The 17,581-nt window shown below is 42.5% G+C and overlaps 1 protein-coding gene and 1 long non-coding RNA gene across 3 annotated transcripts in view; one reads left to right on the plus strand and one right to left on the minus strand.

The window, feature by feature from the left end:
• LOC118571728 lies at window positions 1–15,210 on the minus strand. The gene is made up of 2 exons (XR_004943390.1): window positions 14,669–15,210; window positions 1–1,311 (listed from the first exon to the last, which is right to left on the minus strand). It is a non-coding gene; the product is annotated as an uncharacterized LOC118571728 (long non-coding RNA).
• The window catches only part of LOC118571727 (cytochrome P450 4F5-like), a 15,768-nt gene continuing 12,364 nt past the window's right edge, over window positions 14,178–17,581 (plus strand). Inside the window, exons 1-2 of one of the 2 annotated variants that reach the window (XM_036170963.1) lie at window positions 14,178–14,331; window positions 14,689–14,887. In XM_036170963.1, coding sequence (XP_036026856.1) covers window positions 14,690–14,887 — 198 coding nt within the window. In that variant the 5' untranslated portion in view covers window positions 14,178–14,331; window position 14,689. Of the gene's footprint in view, window positions 14,332–14,578; window positions 14,888–17,581 lie in introns of those variants that run through there. The other variant, XM_036170962.1, reaches the window with a different exon arrangement.

Consider the following 17,581-nt stretch of genomic DNA (forward strand, 5'->3'; position numbering starts at 1 on the left):
TAATTTTAACAAATAAGAGACTTTATTAAACATTGGCCAGGTCCATACCTGAGACTCATGCTCAGAGTATTGTGCTGAATTACATTAATCATTACATTAACTTACATTTCATTAAATCTGGGACTTAAAAAGGCAAAACTCACAAGGCTGAGCACTTCCTATCTCTGAGCAATCAGAGGCAAGCACACATCCTGATGTATTTCCAGTCTACATGTGATCACACACACATCCTGCACAACTGGAACAACCAAACTCATTCACAGAAGCAAAAATACATGGTTTGTTATCTTATATGAACAACAGCCTCCAGCATTCCAGGAAGGCAAGTGGAGCTTCCAGGTTAGAGGTGCTTTTGTTTTATAGATCTCTCAAGCAATTTAAGCTTATAATGTTAGCTATCACAATCAGAATATCCCATTTAGTTCTGCTTATAAGTAATCTAGGGATTTTATAACACAGAATTTCAAACTCTTCCAATGTTCCTTCAGCAAATAAGCCCCAAATTCCTCCTAACAAGGTCAGGTTATCAGACCAATGACCTCATTCCTCATACAAATTTCCTGTGTTAGTTACTTTTCTCTTCTCACTGATTAAATACCTGGAAAAGTAAGTTAAGGAAGGAAGAGATTCCTGTAGCTCACAGGTGAAGGGTCCAGTCCATCATGATGGGAAGTCATGGTGGCAAGAGCATGCAGTGGCTGGTCACATGATATCATAGGTCAGGAAGCAAGAGATTCTGTGTGGTACTCAGCTCATTTCCTTGTTTTTATTTAGCCAGGAGAGACAGTCCTGGTGATGAAGTTGTCCACATTCAGGGTGGGTCTTTGCTCTTGGTTCAGCCTTTCAGAATGACTCTTATGGGCACTGCCAGAAGTCTGCTTCCATGGTGATTCCAGATACAGCCAAGATAACAGTGATGACTGAGCATTATGACCATTATATCCGGGTCTATGTATATTTATCTGAAGATCAAATTATGCTATATGTCATGCATTTTTCTTATCATATGTAGCCTAGGTTGGCCTTGGTTCATAGTCCTCTTGCACCAACTTCCCAAATGGCCTGATTATAGGTGTAATCCCTGCTTATTTGTAGCTTAACAAGTTAATTTTAGAAACTGGCACCTGTGCTTATGGAGTAGGCAAGACCAAAGTCTATACGGCCCCAAAAGCCTGGGTAGGGCTTCAGACAGATGTTTTTTCAGAGCATGCTTCTTCCTGACTGTGAAATTCAGGTCCTTCCAAGTAGTCACAATGTCCTGAGGAGGTCTCTGATTTCTTCTGGTCTTGACTCTAGCAGCAGTATCAGTTTCTGTGTGGAAAGAGGATTTGGTTGAAACATGGTGTCCTAGAAAATACTCAGGGATTTAATCAGAGCAAGGAAGGAAGCAAGAACATACTCTTAGAAAATGAGCAGGTGTGAGAGCCAAAGTTTCATTTAAGTTTCAATTACTATGCCTAAGAAATCCATGAAACAAAAATGCCTCTGATCTTCAAGCCCCTTGCCCAAGGACAGATACTTCCTGAAATGCTGGAGGCCACATGTTTTCACGATCCTAAACAAGTTTATATGACTCGTCTGAACCAGCTGTGCTTGATCACATGTGGGCAGGAGGTACGTAGGCAGGAAATATGCTGGGATATATGCTTGTCTGGAGATGTAACGGTCTTATTAAATAAGAAACACAGAGCCAAATGCAGAGTTAAGAGCTTAAGAGGTCAGAGCAGTAGCTAAGAGCTGAGACCAAAACTGCCTTCTTACCACCCATTGCCGCTGCTGTCCTTCCCCAGAGAAAGAGACCTACTTCCTGTGTATCTGTCTTTTTATTGACTTTCTGTTCTGCCTTCTGATTACTTGTAAACCCAACCACATGACCTCCTCATCACTGCATGTCTATACAGACCTCCAGGTCTTCTATGGTTGGTATTGAGATTAAAGACGTGCATCTCTATGCTGGTGGTGTCCTTGAACACACAGAGATCTGCCTGTCATGTGATTGGGATTAAGGGCATTTGCTACCACTTTCAGACTTCTGTTATGGCTTGCTATTAGCTCTGACCCCCAGACACTTTTATTTATTAACATACAAATAAAATCACATTTCAGCACAAATAAAATATCACCATACTTGCCCCTGGTTGGATTTAATGGGAAATGCAATGAATTGTGGGTTTTCCTTCTTAAGTCCTTGCCATACTTGATTCTGGGCCATTTCCCAGGAACCTGGGTATAGACCTGGCCAGAGCCCATCTACCTGTCCAGTATTTAATTAAAGCTGTGGGGGGCTCAAAACAACTAGACTACACAGCTGCCATGACAGGCTTAGAGGCCCAGACACAGCTTCTGTGACAGGATTACTGGCAGGCAACACCCAGACCCAGGAAAAGCCATAAGCTGACCCCAGCCAGGGATGGCCAGCATCTAAAGGGAAATACCTGGCATTCCCTACACCCCTAGACAAATATCAGTCTCTGGGGTCACAGCCAAGGTGTGTCCTACAGGAGCCCCCACCTGGAGGGGCCTGGCTGGGGCATGGAGTCACTTCCAGTCTGCCACTCTCATGCACTTGAGAATCTGAGGTTTATAACAACCTCTTGTCCCCATGGGGCACACCTCCCCGTCCCATGCTGATGGGTGGGGCTCCCAAAACCTGCCCTGGGAGCTGCCTGCCAAACCTGACCAAGGGTTGGTTCTGAGGGTGGAATGGAGTGTCACTGCCTATGGTTGCTAAGCTGTGGCGGCTGTGTTATAATGCTGTAGCCAGGGATGCTTTGATCAGTGTCAGAACTAATAGATTATAAATAATTGTCATCATTTAGAGGGATTGGTTATAAATTGTTATTGGTTAAAAAAGAAAGAAGAAGAAGAAGAAGAAGAAGAAGAAGAAGAAGAAGAAGGAGGAGGAGGAGGAGGAGGAGGAGGAGGAGGAGGAGGAGGAGAACAAAAAAACCTGCTGCTAGTTTCAAATGTTTCACGCTGGTACAGTGTTGATGCAAATTTAGAGTTATTCTTGTTATGGTATATGCATGTATTTTTGTTCTTGTTTAAAAGATTGTAGTCATACAATATATCCTGCACTACTGAGGGGGAAGGAACCACAAGAAACTTTGATGAAAGTTTCTATGTTTAAAAAATAAGAGAGAAGGTAGGAGACTGGAATAATAAAGAGAAGGAAAGAAAAAGATGAATTTGTCAAAAATAAATGTCTGAGGAATCAAAGGAATGGAATGAAGATACACAGAAGGTTGTTGAAGGCCAAAGAGGATGTGAACAATGTTATGATTTCTCATACCTGCAAATACTGAATTTGAAATTTGACCATATTAGGTTAATTCTGGTTGGCTTTCATTTTAAAAATAGCTGATTCTGCAAAATATTTATGTTAAAAAATAGAGATATGTACGTGTATGTATGTGAACACCTATGTGACTTGGATTTAACTCTGTATGCATGAATAGAAGCTAGCTTTAGGTGGCAGAGGCAGGTGGAGCAGTGGCAGAGACACGGTCTTAATAAAGACCAGAAACTGAGCTATTACACGCTGTGGAGTTAATGAAAAAAAGGAGAATAAGAACCTGGAACAGGGATGCCTTTAACCCCAGCACCCGGGGAAGGAGCCATCTCTGTGACCCGTGACCAGAACGGATCCGAACACTCTGTCTGAGGCTAACCCAGGGCCCAGCTGCCAATCCTGTGAAACCCAACAACTTGGAAGTGTTGGTGAGATTACCCTACTAAACAACCTGCTCAGCTAAGATACATTCAGGAGAGGATTCAGAAGCCTACAGTCTGCAGTCTGAGGAAACAAGATCAGCTGAGGAGTTGACATATGAGCAAAATGTGACCTGAGAACACAAAAGAAGGCACTACCCAGCCACCAAACCAGATCACCAGAATCATAAGCCTACACTAGACCAACAGGGAACAGGTAAGCCCCCATCTCCACACCGGCAGATCAGGTCTCTAGGCCCTACACATTGGAGTCCCAGGGACCAGACAGCTACCTTTCCCTGCACCCCCACCAAAAAACAAAAACAAACAAACAAACAAAAAACAAACCAACCAAACAAAAACAAAAAACCAACTCCTACGAACCTAACAACCACTGAAATCATAAGCACACCCTGCACCAACTGGGAACAACTGCTCCCTGAGACAGAACCCACAAACAGCGATTGGACTCCATTAAAGAGGAAATAAAAAATTCCCTTAAAGAAATGGAGAAAAAAACAAACAAAAAATTGGGAGAAATCAAAGAAAGCTAAGAAAAAGTAATTAAACAGATGAAGGAAACAATTCAAGATTTGAAAATTGAAATTGAGACAATAAAGAAAACACAAACTGAGGGAATGCTGGAAATAGAAATCCTGACTAGATGAACAGGAATTACAGAAGCAAGCATAACCAACCGAATGCAAGAGATGGAACAGAGAATCTCTGACAATGAAGACACAAGAGAGAAAATAGGTTCATCAGTCAAAGAAAACACTAAAGACAAAAAAGTCATAACATAAAACACTCAGGAAATTTGGGAGACCAAACCTAAGAATAATAGGGATAGAAGAAGGAGAAGAATATTAACTCAAAGGCACAGAAAATATATTCAACAAAATAATAGAAGAAAACTTTCCTAACCTAAAGAAAGAAATACCTATGAAGATACAAGAAGCTTACAGAACACCAAATAGGCTAGATCAAAAAAAAAAAAAAAAAAAAAAAGTCCCCTCGCCACATAATAATCAAAACACTAAACATACAGAACAAAGAAAAAATATTAAGAGCTGCAAAGGAAAAAGACCAAGTAACATATAAAGGCAGACATATCAGAATAACACCAGACTTCTCAATAGAGACTAAGAAAGCTAGAAGGTCCTGGACAAATGTTATGCAGACACTAAGAGACCACGGATGCCTACCTAGACTGTTATACCCAGTAAAACTCTCAATCACCATAGACGGAGTATTATGATAAAACCATGGTAAAACCAGCTTTAAATAATACCTATCCACAAATCCAGCCTACAGAAAGCACTAAAAGAAAACATCCAACCTAAAGAAGTTAAACACACCCATGAAAACACAGGCAATAGACAATTCCACACCAACAAACACCAAAGAAAGAAAATGCAACACAACCACAAAAAATAACAGGAATTAACAGTCACTGGTCATTAATATCCATCAATATCAATAGTCTCAACTCACCTATAAAAAGGCACAGACTAACAGAATGGATAAGAAAACAGGATCCATCCTTCTGTTGCATACAAGAAACACATATTAACTTCAAAGACAGACACTACCTCAGAGTAAAGGGCTGGGAAAAGGCTTTCCAAGTAAATGGACCTAAGAAGCAAGCTGGTATAGCTATTCTAATACCTAACAAAATAGACTTCAAACTAAAATCAATCGAAAGAGATCAGGATGGACATTACATATTTATCACAGGAAAAATCCACCAAGATGAAGTCTCGATTCTGAACATTTATGCCCCAAATACAAAGGCACCCACGTTCATAAAAGAAACGTTACTAAAGCTTAAAACACACATCAAATCCCATACTTTAGTAGTGGGAGATTTCAACACACCACTCTCACCAAAAGACAGGTCTACCAGACTGAAACTTAACAAAGAAATAAAGGACCTAACAGATATTATGACTCAAATGGACTCAATAAATATCTACAGAACATTCCATCCTAACACAAAAGAATATACCTTCTTCTCAGCACCCCATGGAACCTTCTCAAAAATTGACCACATGCTTGGTCACAAAACAAATCTCAACAGATAAAAAAACGTTGGAATAACCTCCTTTATCTTACCAGACCACTATGCCTTAAAGTTAGATTTCAACAACAACAAATATTATGGAAAGCCTACAATCCCATGGAAACTGAATAATGCCCACCTGAATCATCAATGGGTCAAGGAAGAAATAAAGAAAGAAATTAAAGATTTCTTAGAATTCAATGAAAATGAAAGTACAACATACCCAAACTTAAGGGACACTATGAAAGCAGCGCTAAGAGGAAAATTCATGTCTCTGAATGCTCACATGAAGAAGATGGAGAAATCTCATACCAATGACTTAACAGCACAACTGAAAGCTCTAGAACAAAAAGAAACAAACTCACCCAGGAGTTTTTGATAAGAACTTTAAATCTCTAAAGAAAGAAATTGAAGAAGATATCAGAAAATGGAAGGATCTCCCATGATCATGGATAGGTAGGATTAATATAGTAAAAATGGCAATCTTACCAAAAGCATCTACAGATTCAATGAAATCCCCATAAAAATCCCAACACAATTCTTTACAAACTTGGAAAGAAAAATACTCAACTTCATATGGAAAAACAAAAGACCCGGGATAGCTAAAAGAATCCTGTATAATAAAGCAACCTCTGGAGGCATCACTATCCCTGACCTCACACTCTACTATAAAGCTATAGTAAAAAAAACAGCTTGGTACTGGCATAAAAGCTAACATACTGACCAATGGAATCGAATTGAAGACCCTAACATTAATCCATGCACACACATACGAACACCTGATTTTTGACAAAGAAGCCAAAACTATGCAATGGAAAAAAGAAAGTATCTTCAACTAATGCTGCTGGCATAACTGGATGTCAATATGTAAAAGATTACAAATAGATCCATATCTGTCACCATGCACAAAACTCAAGTCCAAGTGGATCAAAGATCTCAATATAAATCCAGTTACACTAAACTTAATAGAAGAGAAAGTAGGAAGTACTCTTGAACGCATTGGCACCAGAGATCACTTCCTAAAGATAACAAGAACAGCACAGATCCTGAGCACAACAATTAATAAATGGGACCTCTTGAAACTGAGAAGCTTTTGTAGGGCAAAAGACGCGGTCAATAAGACAAAAACACAGCCTACAGAATGGGAAAAGATCTTCAACAACCCCACATCTGACAGAGGATTGATCTCCACAGTATATAAAGAACTCAAGAAACTAGACATCAAAATACTGAACAATTCAATTAAAAAATGGGCTAAAGAGCTAAACAGAGAATTCCCAAAAGAAGAATCACAAATGGCTGAAAGACATTTAAAGAAATGCTCAACATCCTTAATCATCAGAGAAATGCAAATCAAAACTACTCTGAGATTACCACCTTACACCCATCAGAATGGCTATGATCAAAAATACTAACGACAGTCAATGTTGGAGAGGATGCAGAGTAAAGGGAACACTCCTCCACTATTGGTGGGAATGCAAACTTGTACAACCATTGTGGAAATCAGTATGGCGGTTTCTCAGAAAATTGGAAATCGATCTACTTCAAGACCCAGCCATACCACTCTTGTGCATATACCCAAGGAATGCTCCATCATACCACAAAGATACATGCTCAACTATGTTCATAGCAGCACTATTTGTAATAGCCAGAACCTGGGAACAACTTAGATGCCTGTCAACTGAAGAATGGATTAAGAAAATGTGGTACATATACACAATGGAGTACTACTCAGCAGAGAAAAACAATGACAGCATGAAATTTTCAGGCACATGGATGGAACTAGAAAATATCATCTTGAGTGAGGTAACCCAAAACCCAGAAAGACAAACATGGTATGTACTCACTCATAAGTAGATTCTAGATATAAAGCAAAGAACAATCAGACTGCAACCCACAGAACCAGGGAGGCTATATATATAGCTGGGGGTCCCTTAGGATGACTGTGGCTTATAATAAGTTTTGGTTTTACTCAATTACTGGGCAAGCCTCAATCAAACTTTTCACTATTAGGATAAGAATTTATAGTGTATCAAGCTGATAATAGAAAAATAAATAAATTAATTAAAAATAAGCTAGCTTTAACTCTGTGTGTATGTGTATGTAACTTGGATCCAACTGTGCATATATATGCATGTAATTTTGTTTAGGAAAACATGCTTTAAACAGCAAACATGTGGCTTTCCTCCATCGTGGCTGGTGATCTAATCATGATAAAAGCTGACTTTTACTAAGGTTAAAAAGATCTATTCAGATTAACAAAAGTTAACTTAGAGATTTACATCTAAGTACTTAAGTCTTTGCCAAGTGTTCAACAGCAAGCTTCTAGAGAATTTAAATAGATGTTTACATGTGTTTCATAGGTAAGGAAGGTATTTGATAAAACTAAAGCTGCACCTCAATGCTTTTATACACAAGAATGTGCCTTGCTGTGGCAGCTAAACTTTGTAATATAAGAATCACCCAGGCGATCATCACCAGAAGCACCAGCCACAGTGAAATGGAGCAGGCTGAGATCTAGAAGGCAGGCTATGTATATACTGCCAAGGGTGTTAGTATTTATTTTGGCGCTAGGAACACATCCCGAACACGACAAGACCACAGAAGAGTTTTATTAAAGAGGATAGAGGTGACAGGCCTGTGTGAAACACACGTGGTGGGGGAGAGAGACTGAGAGACTCATGCAAGATGGCACAGGCTTTTTAAAGGTTGGGCCGCGCATGCGTACAGGAACTCCTGTGGGTACTCCACGCATGCGCGTACGCAACCACGTAAGGCCACAGAGTCCCGGTCCCTCGAGATGTCTGACCTGGAGATGGCTATTCTGAACTGGAAATAGTTAGGCGGTCCGCCGGGCAAGCCCAACCATGTGGACATGTAATCTCTATCAAAGGGTAGGGCCAAAGAAATGATCCAAGCCTCTAAATAAAAGAGTCAAAAGGATTGTGAATGAATCCCAGATACTGAACTTTAGGATTGTTTGCACTTTGGAGCTTGGTTTTGCCTTACACAGATTGTGTTTTCTCCCTCTTAAAGTAAAAGAGGGTGCTTTATTTTTGACATTGCAAGAAGACATTTGAGAGATTTTAAACCTTTTTAAGAACAGTTTTTAAAATATTTAAATTTATAAAGCTATGGGACATTTTAAGTTTATAAAATGTTCTATATTGTTAATATTTGGACTTAAAATAAAAGGCTAAAAATTAGAGTCACAGCCATAAGCACCAAATGCTAACCAGAAACTGGGATGTTCATTTCTTGTGACACAGCAAGGCAATGACCTAAGCAGTCTGGCAAAGGGCTTGGAACAGTCTCTGATTCTATGAGTCTTGACCCTTTGGGGGTTAAAAAAAACCTTTTTTACAGAGGTAGCCTAGGACTACCTGTATGTCAGATATTTGCCTTGAGATTCATAACAATGGCAAGACTGCAGTTATAAAATAGCAATGGGAAAAATTTTGTAATGGGGGGTCACCACAACATGGGGAACTGTATTGAAAGGTCAAAGCATTGAGAAAGTTGAAAACTAGTGGTTTAGAGAATGTTTCTCTGTACTCAAGGACTATTCAGGCTTAAGAATGTATGTCTACCCTTTCTGTCTTTGCTGAATTTATTAAGCTTATGGTATTTGGATAAACCAAGTCATATAAATATTTTATATTGATAGCAGAAGGAGTTTCAGTGGAGAAATTATTTTTTAAAGCTCATACTTAACAGAGATAAAACTACAAAGTCATTTTCCCAAAGTCAGGCGTTTAGATAAAGCTCCCATTCCCTCAGGGGTTTGGAAAAAGTTCCTGATTGCAGAAAAAGAAGTCACCTTCCTTATTTCTGGTAAAAGGAATTTATGGCCCTTCCATTAACATATGGCTATTTTGTTTTGGTTTCTTTCTTTTTTTTTTTTTATTGTTTTGGTTTCTTTACTGAACCCATATTTGATACTAGAAGAGCTTTAATTTGAAATCATTGTTTTTAAGGCTTATTGTAGACTGTTAGAGAACAGAAGTAAATAGTCATCTTATAAATAATCAAGTTCTTTAATTATAGTCATGCTAAGTACTAATGTAATTAGTTACAGGGATAAACTTTACTTAGTCCCTTGTATATATTTTCAGGGTTGAGCTTGAAACAAATAACTAGAAACAAAGTTTGTCTATCAGATATCCTTGGACAGCCCTCAAATATAAGAGAGATCTGCAGAATATGTTGATCTAAAAGCTTATTATATCAGACAGACTTCTAGATCCTAACAGTGATCCAAGGTCTCCAAAGAAGATTATATATGGGACACCACAATGTCTCTGCCTAGATTATGCCTATGCTGACCCCCATGCAAGATTCCCTGATGCAACACCTGCTGCCAGGACCCAGCCCAGACTATGGACAAGCAGCAGGACACTGGAGAATTGATTACACCCCTTCTGCCCAGACAAAGTAAGATCAGTCTTCCTCATGTCCTTCTTCTATAGGAAAAACTCTCCTTATGGGCCTGGTGGCTGAAGATTGATGTTGTTCTGATACTTCTGCCTCCAACACTATGGAGAGCTGGATATGGACTGGTCTGTCATTTTTAATAGATTCAGAAGCTGCTCAGTCTGCACTCAGGTATAATTTATCCTTCTCAGAGCTCTGATAGTATTGATGGCTAGGCTAGCTATAACTTTGTCAGCTCGGTAGCATCAGACAACCAGGATATAGCCAGCTTGTTACTCTTTTTTTTATTTTTGCTTTTTCGAGACAGGGTTTCTCTGTGTAGCTTTGTGCCTTTCCTGGAACTTGCTTTGTAGACCAGGCTGGCCTCGGACTCACAAAGATCTGCCTGCCTCTGCCTCCGAGTGCTGGCATTAAAGGTATGTGCCACCAAGGCCCGGCATTGTTAGCTCATTTTTAAGAAAATGTTCTAAGATATAAAAGTTTAAATAAGTCATAAAGGTTTAAATATGGGTCTAAAAGAGGTCTGAGGATATGAAAGTCTATGCAAGTTTTGAGGGTCTAAGAATGTTTTAAGATATATAAAGTTCTGAGGATATGAAAGCATATAAGTTTTGAGGATCTAAGAAAATTATTTAAGATAATAAATAAATGACTTAAATTATAAAAATATTTTGGATTGCTTTCCTCTTTTATGATATAAAATTTCATAGCTTAACATTTAATAGAGTTCTGATAAGCTGGTAGGGCAGTGACTACCTACTGTTCTGTCATAAGCTCAACATTTTAGATTTATATGGTTGTCATATAAATAAAAACTTAAAAGTGCTTTTCATTAGGCCAAAAAAAAAAAATCTCTGTCCAATTTATACTTGGCTCTCTGGACAGAAAGAAAATGCATGTGCTTTTAACCCAGATCTGTAGTCTTGCTAGGACTCAATGGTATGAGTCCACTTCTGCTATGTTACAGATACTCATCACCTGCTTTGTCCATGATACGGACTTCAGTACAGATTGGTAATACTAATTATCTAAAACTTTCATGTCATTTTTTGTTTTTGTTTGTTTTTTTTTTTTTTTTGAGACAGAGTTTCTTTGTGTAGTTTTGGTGCCTGTCCTGGATCTCGCTCTATAGACCAGGCAGGTCTTGGACTCACAGAGATCCGCCTGGCTCTGCCTCCTGAGTGCTCGGATTAAAGGCGTGCGCCACCACCGCCCGCTCATGTCATTTTATAAGGTATTCCATAGAGGCCTTGGAGGATTAAAAGAATCCTAAAACTTGGATCCACTTCAGAGGTTGGAGGGACTTCAAATAGGTACAGCTTAAATTTTCCCCACTTGTCTATTCCTAAGGATGGTATTTTTCTCTCTCCTGGTTTTGAGACTCCTGCCCTTCCCAATTACTAAGACTATAGGCCTAAAAGTTCCAAATAAGTTCATAAATTTTAACTTCTGTTCCTGGTTTAAGTTTGTCTCAACAGACTTCCACTTGGCTGGCAGACACCTGCAAGCTTCAGTTCCTGACTACACTGCTCCGGACAACTGTGAGCTCTGGACTTGCTGAAAGCTGGCGTGGACCAGCCCAGCCAATGTGATTATTCGTGTCTGCAGCTTAGTCAGATAGCCACATGCTTCTGACAGATGCCCCATTGCCCAGCCTTTGCCTGGCCTCTCAGCCTTTTGGGGCCCTGACAATGGTGCCCCAGTGTCACCTTGAGGCAGTTCCAGAAGAGAATATGTCATCCCATGTTCCCTGCCCAAAATAGACTGACATGTTGGGTCAAAAGGAAACTCTCTGGCACAGGGGACAAAGTGGCCAACTATACTGCCCAGTGACATACCAAGAAGATAGGTTCAGAGTTGTTAATTGACAAGTTTATTAACTAAAATGGTTCTGCAATAAGATAAGACACTTGACCTTCTTTGTGCAGAACCAAAGAGGTATGATGTGACCTTAAGAAATTATTATTTCTATATAAATCATTCAGGATTATAATCTGGTTATACTCAAAGATCAGAACTACAAGGCTTTAAGAATGGCAATAGATACAGATGTTGCTGCCCTAGGGAAAAAAAATCTGTTAGCTAATGGTTCTTAGGTCCCAATACCCTTTAACCCTTGGACACTTAGGACTCATGGTAGAGTCCTGTCATTGGTACTTGTGAAGGGGGGAATGTGGGGGGCTCAAAACAGCTTGACCACACAGCTGCCATGACAGGCTTAGAGGCCCAGACACAGCTTCTGTGACAGGATTACTGGGCAACACCCAGACCCAGGAAAAACCATAAGCTGACCCCAGCCAGGGAGGGCTAGCATCTAAGGGGAAATATCTGACATTCCAAGACAAATACCAGTCAGTCAAGGTCCTGAACCCTGGAAATCCCTTCACCCCAGCCTACCTTGCCTGGCCCTGGGGCACTCTGCTCTCACCTCTGCATCAGACAGACAGTTGAAGCTTGGAGCTTGAAATAAAGGCTCTTTGCTTTTACATATGGGATTTGGCCTCTGTGGTGGTTTTTTGGGGGTCACCAAGATCTGGGCATAACAAAAGCTTGCTTCAAATTTGACTTTAAACTATGGTAGTGGTCTTATTCTTGCCATTGGGATTGACATTACACCACCAAGTTCCAGCTATCAAAGTATTGAAGTCTAGCAATCCAAAGCCCCCTTTGGCTCACCTAATTAACATGCCCAGTTAAAATTAAACACCTCATCTTACCACATCTGTCTCCTCTCTATCCAGAGGCAGTCCTATGCCTTCTAGGACAAATGTCCCTTCCCCCTCCCCCTTCTCCCTCATCCCCTGTCTCCTGTCTTTGTCTCTTATTCCCTGCCCTCTGTCCCTCTTGGGTGAATAAATTTCCTTTGTGCTGAGAACCTGGTCTTGGGGGTCCCGAGCTGATATCAGTTTCTTACAGAAATAGTTGTGTAAAATATTAAAACATGTGTATAGGTGTAAATACTCCTGAGCTTGAAAACTGACTGGTAGGAAGGGGAACACACTCTGAGCAAGCTCCCGTGGAAAGGAAGTCACGGAGTTGCTCTAGTCTGGCCTCCCAATCATGGACCACTAGGCTCTACTGTCCTTAAGTCTGGTTTGGGCCCTGGACTGACCCATCAGGGGCTGGCCACTGACCACTGACCTTCTATGCATTGTGCCACCGTTCTCTTTACACCCTGTTTCAGGGCCTTGAGCTGGCCCACCCATTGTTCTTTATGCCCTATTTTTTTTGGAGGGGGGGTTCTGTTGAAGTTCCTCAAGGACCTAGTTTCTTGTCTAAGAAATAGGAAACATGGCCATGGGAGATTTCAGTGGCTGATAAGTCCAACTCACAACAGCAAATCCAGGACAGTTTCTGGACAAAATGTGTATCCTTGAATGATAATGCTAAACTCCCCTGCTGGGAAGACAGCTGCTCCTGACTGTCTTGCCTGCTTGCACACTTGTCTGCTTTTGGCCTTCTTCACTTGGACCCTTCCCCTCCATGCTTCTGTTTTGAACTCTGACTTCTTCTTATCCTCCAGGTATGTTTTCCCAGCTAGGCAAGAGAAGACAGCAAAAATGGTGCGAGAGTCCTGCAGGTATAGGGTTATTTTGCTGCAGAGGACAGGTTAGCTGCAGCAGCCTGAGAACTAGTGTGGGGGCTCGGATAGGCTGGAAGCTTGCTTGAGTTAATCATGAACTGGATGCCTTCTCTGGACCGGGTGGCGGGTGTGTGTGTGTGGTGGGGGGAGACGACGGACACGGGACAGACGGGGGGTGGGCGTGGGGGTGGGTGGCGGGGGCTGTGGAAGCGATAAGAATGCAACGGCTTTTCCTGGCAAACAGAAGCCCACTTTGCAAGGTTTCCGAGGACTGCTGAGTATTTACCGGGTCAGAGTCCAGCCCGAGTCGAACCCAGATTGACATCTCAGGGGCGTGTGTGTGTGTGTGTGTGTGTGTGTGTGTGTGTGTGTGTGTGTAAGCAGCTGACCCCGGGAGGGGTTGATTCATTCAGTCTAGCCATCCACACAGCTACTGTGGGTCACAAAGAGCGGACAAATAAGTTCCAGAGGAGAGGAGAGGAGAGGAGAGGAGAGGAGAGGAGAGGAGAGGCCCTCCGGCACAAGCTGCTCCTGAGAGAAGGTACCAGGCTGGGGGCTGGCAGGGAGGGTCCTGGCTCTGGACAAAAAACAGCTCTGTCACAACTTGGGTGGCTCTGTGGAGCTGGCTGGGCCAGCAGATCAGTGGTTTCTAGGCAACTGAGCCTGAGCTTCGTGCTGGTCCACTTTAGATGCTAAGCAGTTACCCTGCGTTAGTCCCTCCCCATCTTGTTCGGTCCTGCTTTCCCTCTGCTCTCCCAGAAAGGCCCCAAGTCTCCGCCCCCATCCCTGCTGAGCTCCTAATCCACAAAGTCACAGCTCACAGCTTTAGAGTGATTGTGCACAGACCCCGCTTGCTCTCTGGGGCCTGGGAATCTCACCTGTGTTCATCTACCCGCAGGATGCAGTCATGGAACCTGCCCTGGCTGGGCCTGGGCCAAGTGCTGGCCTCCTCATGGCATCTTCTGCTGCTCTTCGGGGCTTCCTGGCTGGTGGCGAGAATTCTGGCCTGGGCTTACTCCTTCTATGAGAAATGCGCCCGCCTCAGATGCTTCCCTCAGGCCCCTAAGCGGAACTGGTTTTTGGGTCATCTGGGCACGGTGAGAATGTCAGGAGGATGGGAGATATCTGATAATAAACAGACATGAAGAATGGGGATCAGGGGTGGGGGGCAGGAAAAGGCTGGGGCGCAGGACAGCAGTGAAGTGAGGGAGCCCCTCTCCCCTCACTGTGCCAGCCCATCCACTTCTGGCAATCACACTCCTGTGCTCTGAAACCTTCCTTTTGTTTGTTTTTCTTTGCCGCTCCAAGCCTGCTTTGCATCACATTCCCACCGGGACTCATGGTCTGAGGTCTCTTGCCCTTATCTGTGCAAGTCTGTCCTACTCAGGAGCTCGCAGAGCGGACTGCACAGGACAGGGACATCCTCGATCCCTTCAGTTTCTGCTGCTGGATTTGAGGTCTCCCTGTAGCATGTCGGAAGTCTGGGCCCTCCTTGACCTCTCTGGGCTGTTACTTGCGCTATTGAAATGAGCGGCCTTCCCGACCTCCACCTACAGGGGCTCCGTGGGGCAGGAGAGATGAGTACACTGTCACTCCTCCAGCTGCTTGGACTTGATCCTCTCTTGTTTTGTCATCTGCTCTCAAGGTTTATCAGCTGACTCTAATGTCCATTTTGGGTCAAAGTTTAGGAGTTTTTAACATCTGTAGTGCCAGAATATAACACCCAGTGTCTTGAGTGTGCCAGGGACTCACTCTATCACAGCATCACAGCCCAGAAGGGCCTTTCCTTTTTTATTAGGGACCTCTCTTGCCTTTCACACAGACTAGAGGCTGAGAGGGCCTCCAACTCAGCACCCTCCTGTCATCCCCAGTGCCCCTTGCTCCATGCTGCGCTGGCTCCTTATTGCTAGAGCCACACCTTGTATTTCTATGGATGTCACCTGCAAGGCTCCACCACCAGTGCCATTGTCACCACCACCCTCATTTCCTTCCAGCTTCTCTTCTCACTTCCTCTCCTCACTGGTGCCCTCAGGACCTCTTTCTTCTCTCCAATGCAGCAGCCTTCTTCTAGCCGCTCTCTCATCACCACATTAGCCCAGACTCCCATCATCACCTTTGATGAGCGCACCCACCCGAGTTTTCTGATATGTTTTTCACAGGTGATGTCTTTGCTCCCGTCCGTCTGCCTCCAATATGATGCCTTCTGTACTAAATCTCCTGACTGCTTGCCCTGCCATCCCATGAGTCATTTCATTCTCTGCCTGCTTTCCCCCACCTGCTCCTTGTGATTGCCAGGTCGCTGAATCCTGACCCCACCTCATCCATCTCTCCACAGCGCTCTGCTGTGCCAAGGTCCCCTCTTTCCAGGGAGATCATCACAGGCTCCAGGATGACATCCTTATTCACTTGTGTCCCCAGCTCTCCGTCGTCTTTCTGTGCCTTCTCCTGACATCACACAGTCCCCTGCCAGACTCCTCTCATTCCTGTCCCCCCCCCCCCCAAACTGCCTTCTGACCTCAGGGTCCAGCTCCTGAGCTTCCCATCAGTTCCCTCCTTAGATGACTTCCAAGCTCACATCTCTCCTGAGCAGGGAACCAAGATTTGGAAACCTTCAAGATTCTTTGCTGTGGAACTGGGGAGATGCCTGCCCAGACCTGGTGTCAGTGGGCTGTGCTCTGGTTCAGGGACAAGTGAGAGAGAGAGAGAGAATTGGGTGGAATAAAAGTAACTGTGAGTTTACTCCTAATGGGAAGGATGGAGGAAGGGGGGTAAAAAATAAAGATGAATTGGAAGTTGGAGATGAAAAGAATCATATAGGAAGAATCCCATAGAGACAAAGGGACACACACACACACACACACACACACACACACACACACACACACACGGCAGGGGTGGGGGACGACTGGAGCACAGAGAAAGCAGAGGCAAAGAGAAAGGAAGAGGAGGGAAGAGGGCATGTTCTAGTTTGTTTCTCTGTTGCTGTGATAAAATATCATGACCAAAAGCAACATGGAAGGGTTTATTTCATCTTACAGTATCCTCATCATGAAGGGAAGTCTGGGCAGGAATTGAAGCAGAGCCATGGAGGAATGATGCTTACCAGCTTGTTCCCTAAGCTCACGTTCAATTGCCTTTCTTACACCTCTCAGGACCATCTATCTAACAGTTCACCACACACAGAAGGCTAGGCCCTTCTATGTCAATCATTAATGAAATGCTTCCTGACTTGCCTAGAGGCCAATTTGACAGAGGTGTTTTCTCAGTTGACGCTCCCTCTTCCCAGATGACTCTGGCTTGTGTCAAGTTGTCAGAAAACTAACAAGCACTGGGAGTGAGCAGATGAAAGAAATGGAGAGAAAAATAAGAAAGACAATTATAATAAAGAAAAATACACAGTCATACATTTAGATTTAGCTAGTAATTTTCTTTTTCAGTTACACGTCAATCTTTCCATGTCACCTACTTATATGAGCTATCATGTATTTATTTTATCTATCTATCTGTCTATCTGTTTATCTATCTATCTATCTATCTATCTATCTATCTATCTATCTATCTATCTACTTATCTGCTATCATTCTTGGCCCACGTATATTAATCTATACATCTGTATATCATTTATCCCATGTATGCATGCATGTATGTATGTATTTATCCACTCATGCATCTACTGATTCATTCACCCACTATCCATATTTAGATCACAAAATAGAGAGATGAGGAGAGAGACACATCAGAGAAAGGTATGTAGATAGAAACATGGATACACTAAGAAACACACATAGTAA

Source organism: Onychomys torridus, chromosome 21 (genome assembly GCF_903995425.1).
Source record: "Onychomys torridus chromosome 21, mOncTor1.1, whole genome shotgun sequence".
Taxonomy (NCBI): Eukaryota; Metazoa; Chordata; class Mammalia; order Rodentia; family Cricetidae; genus Onychomys; species Onychomys torridus.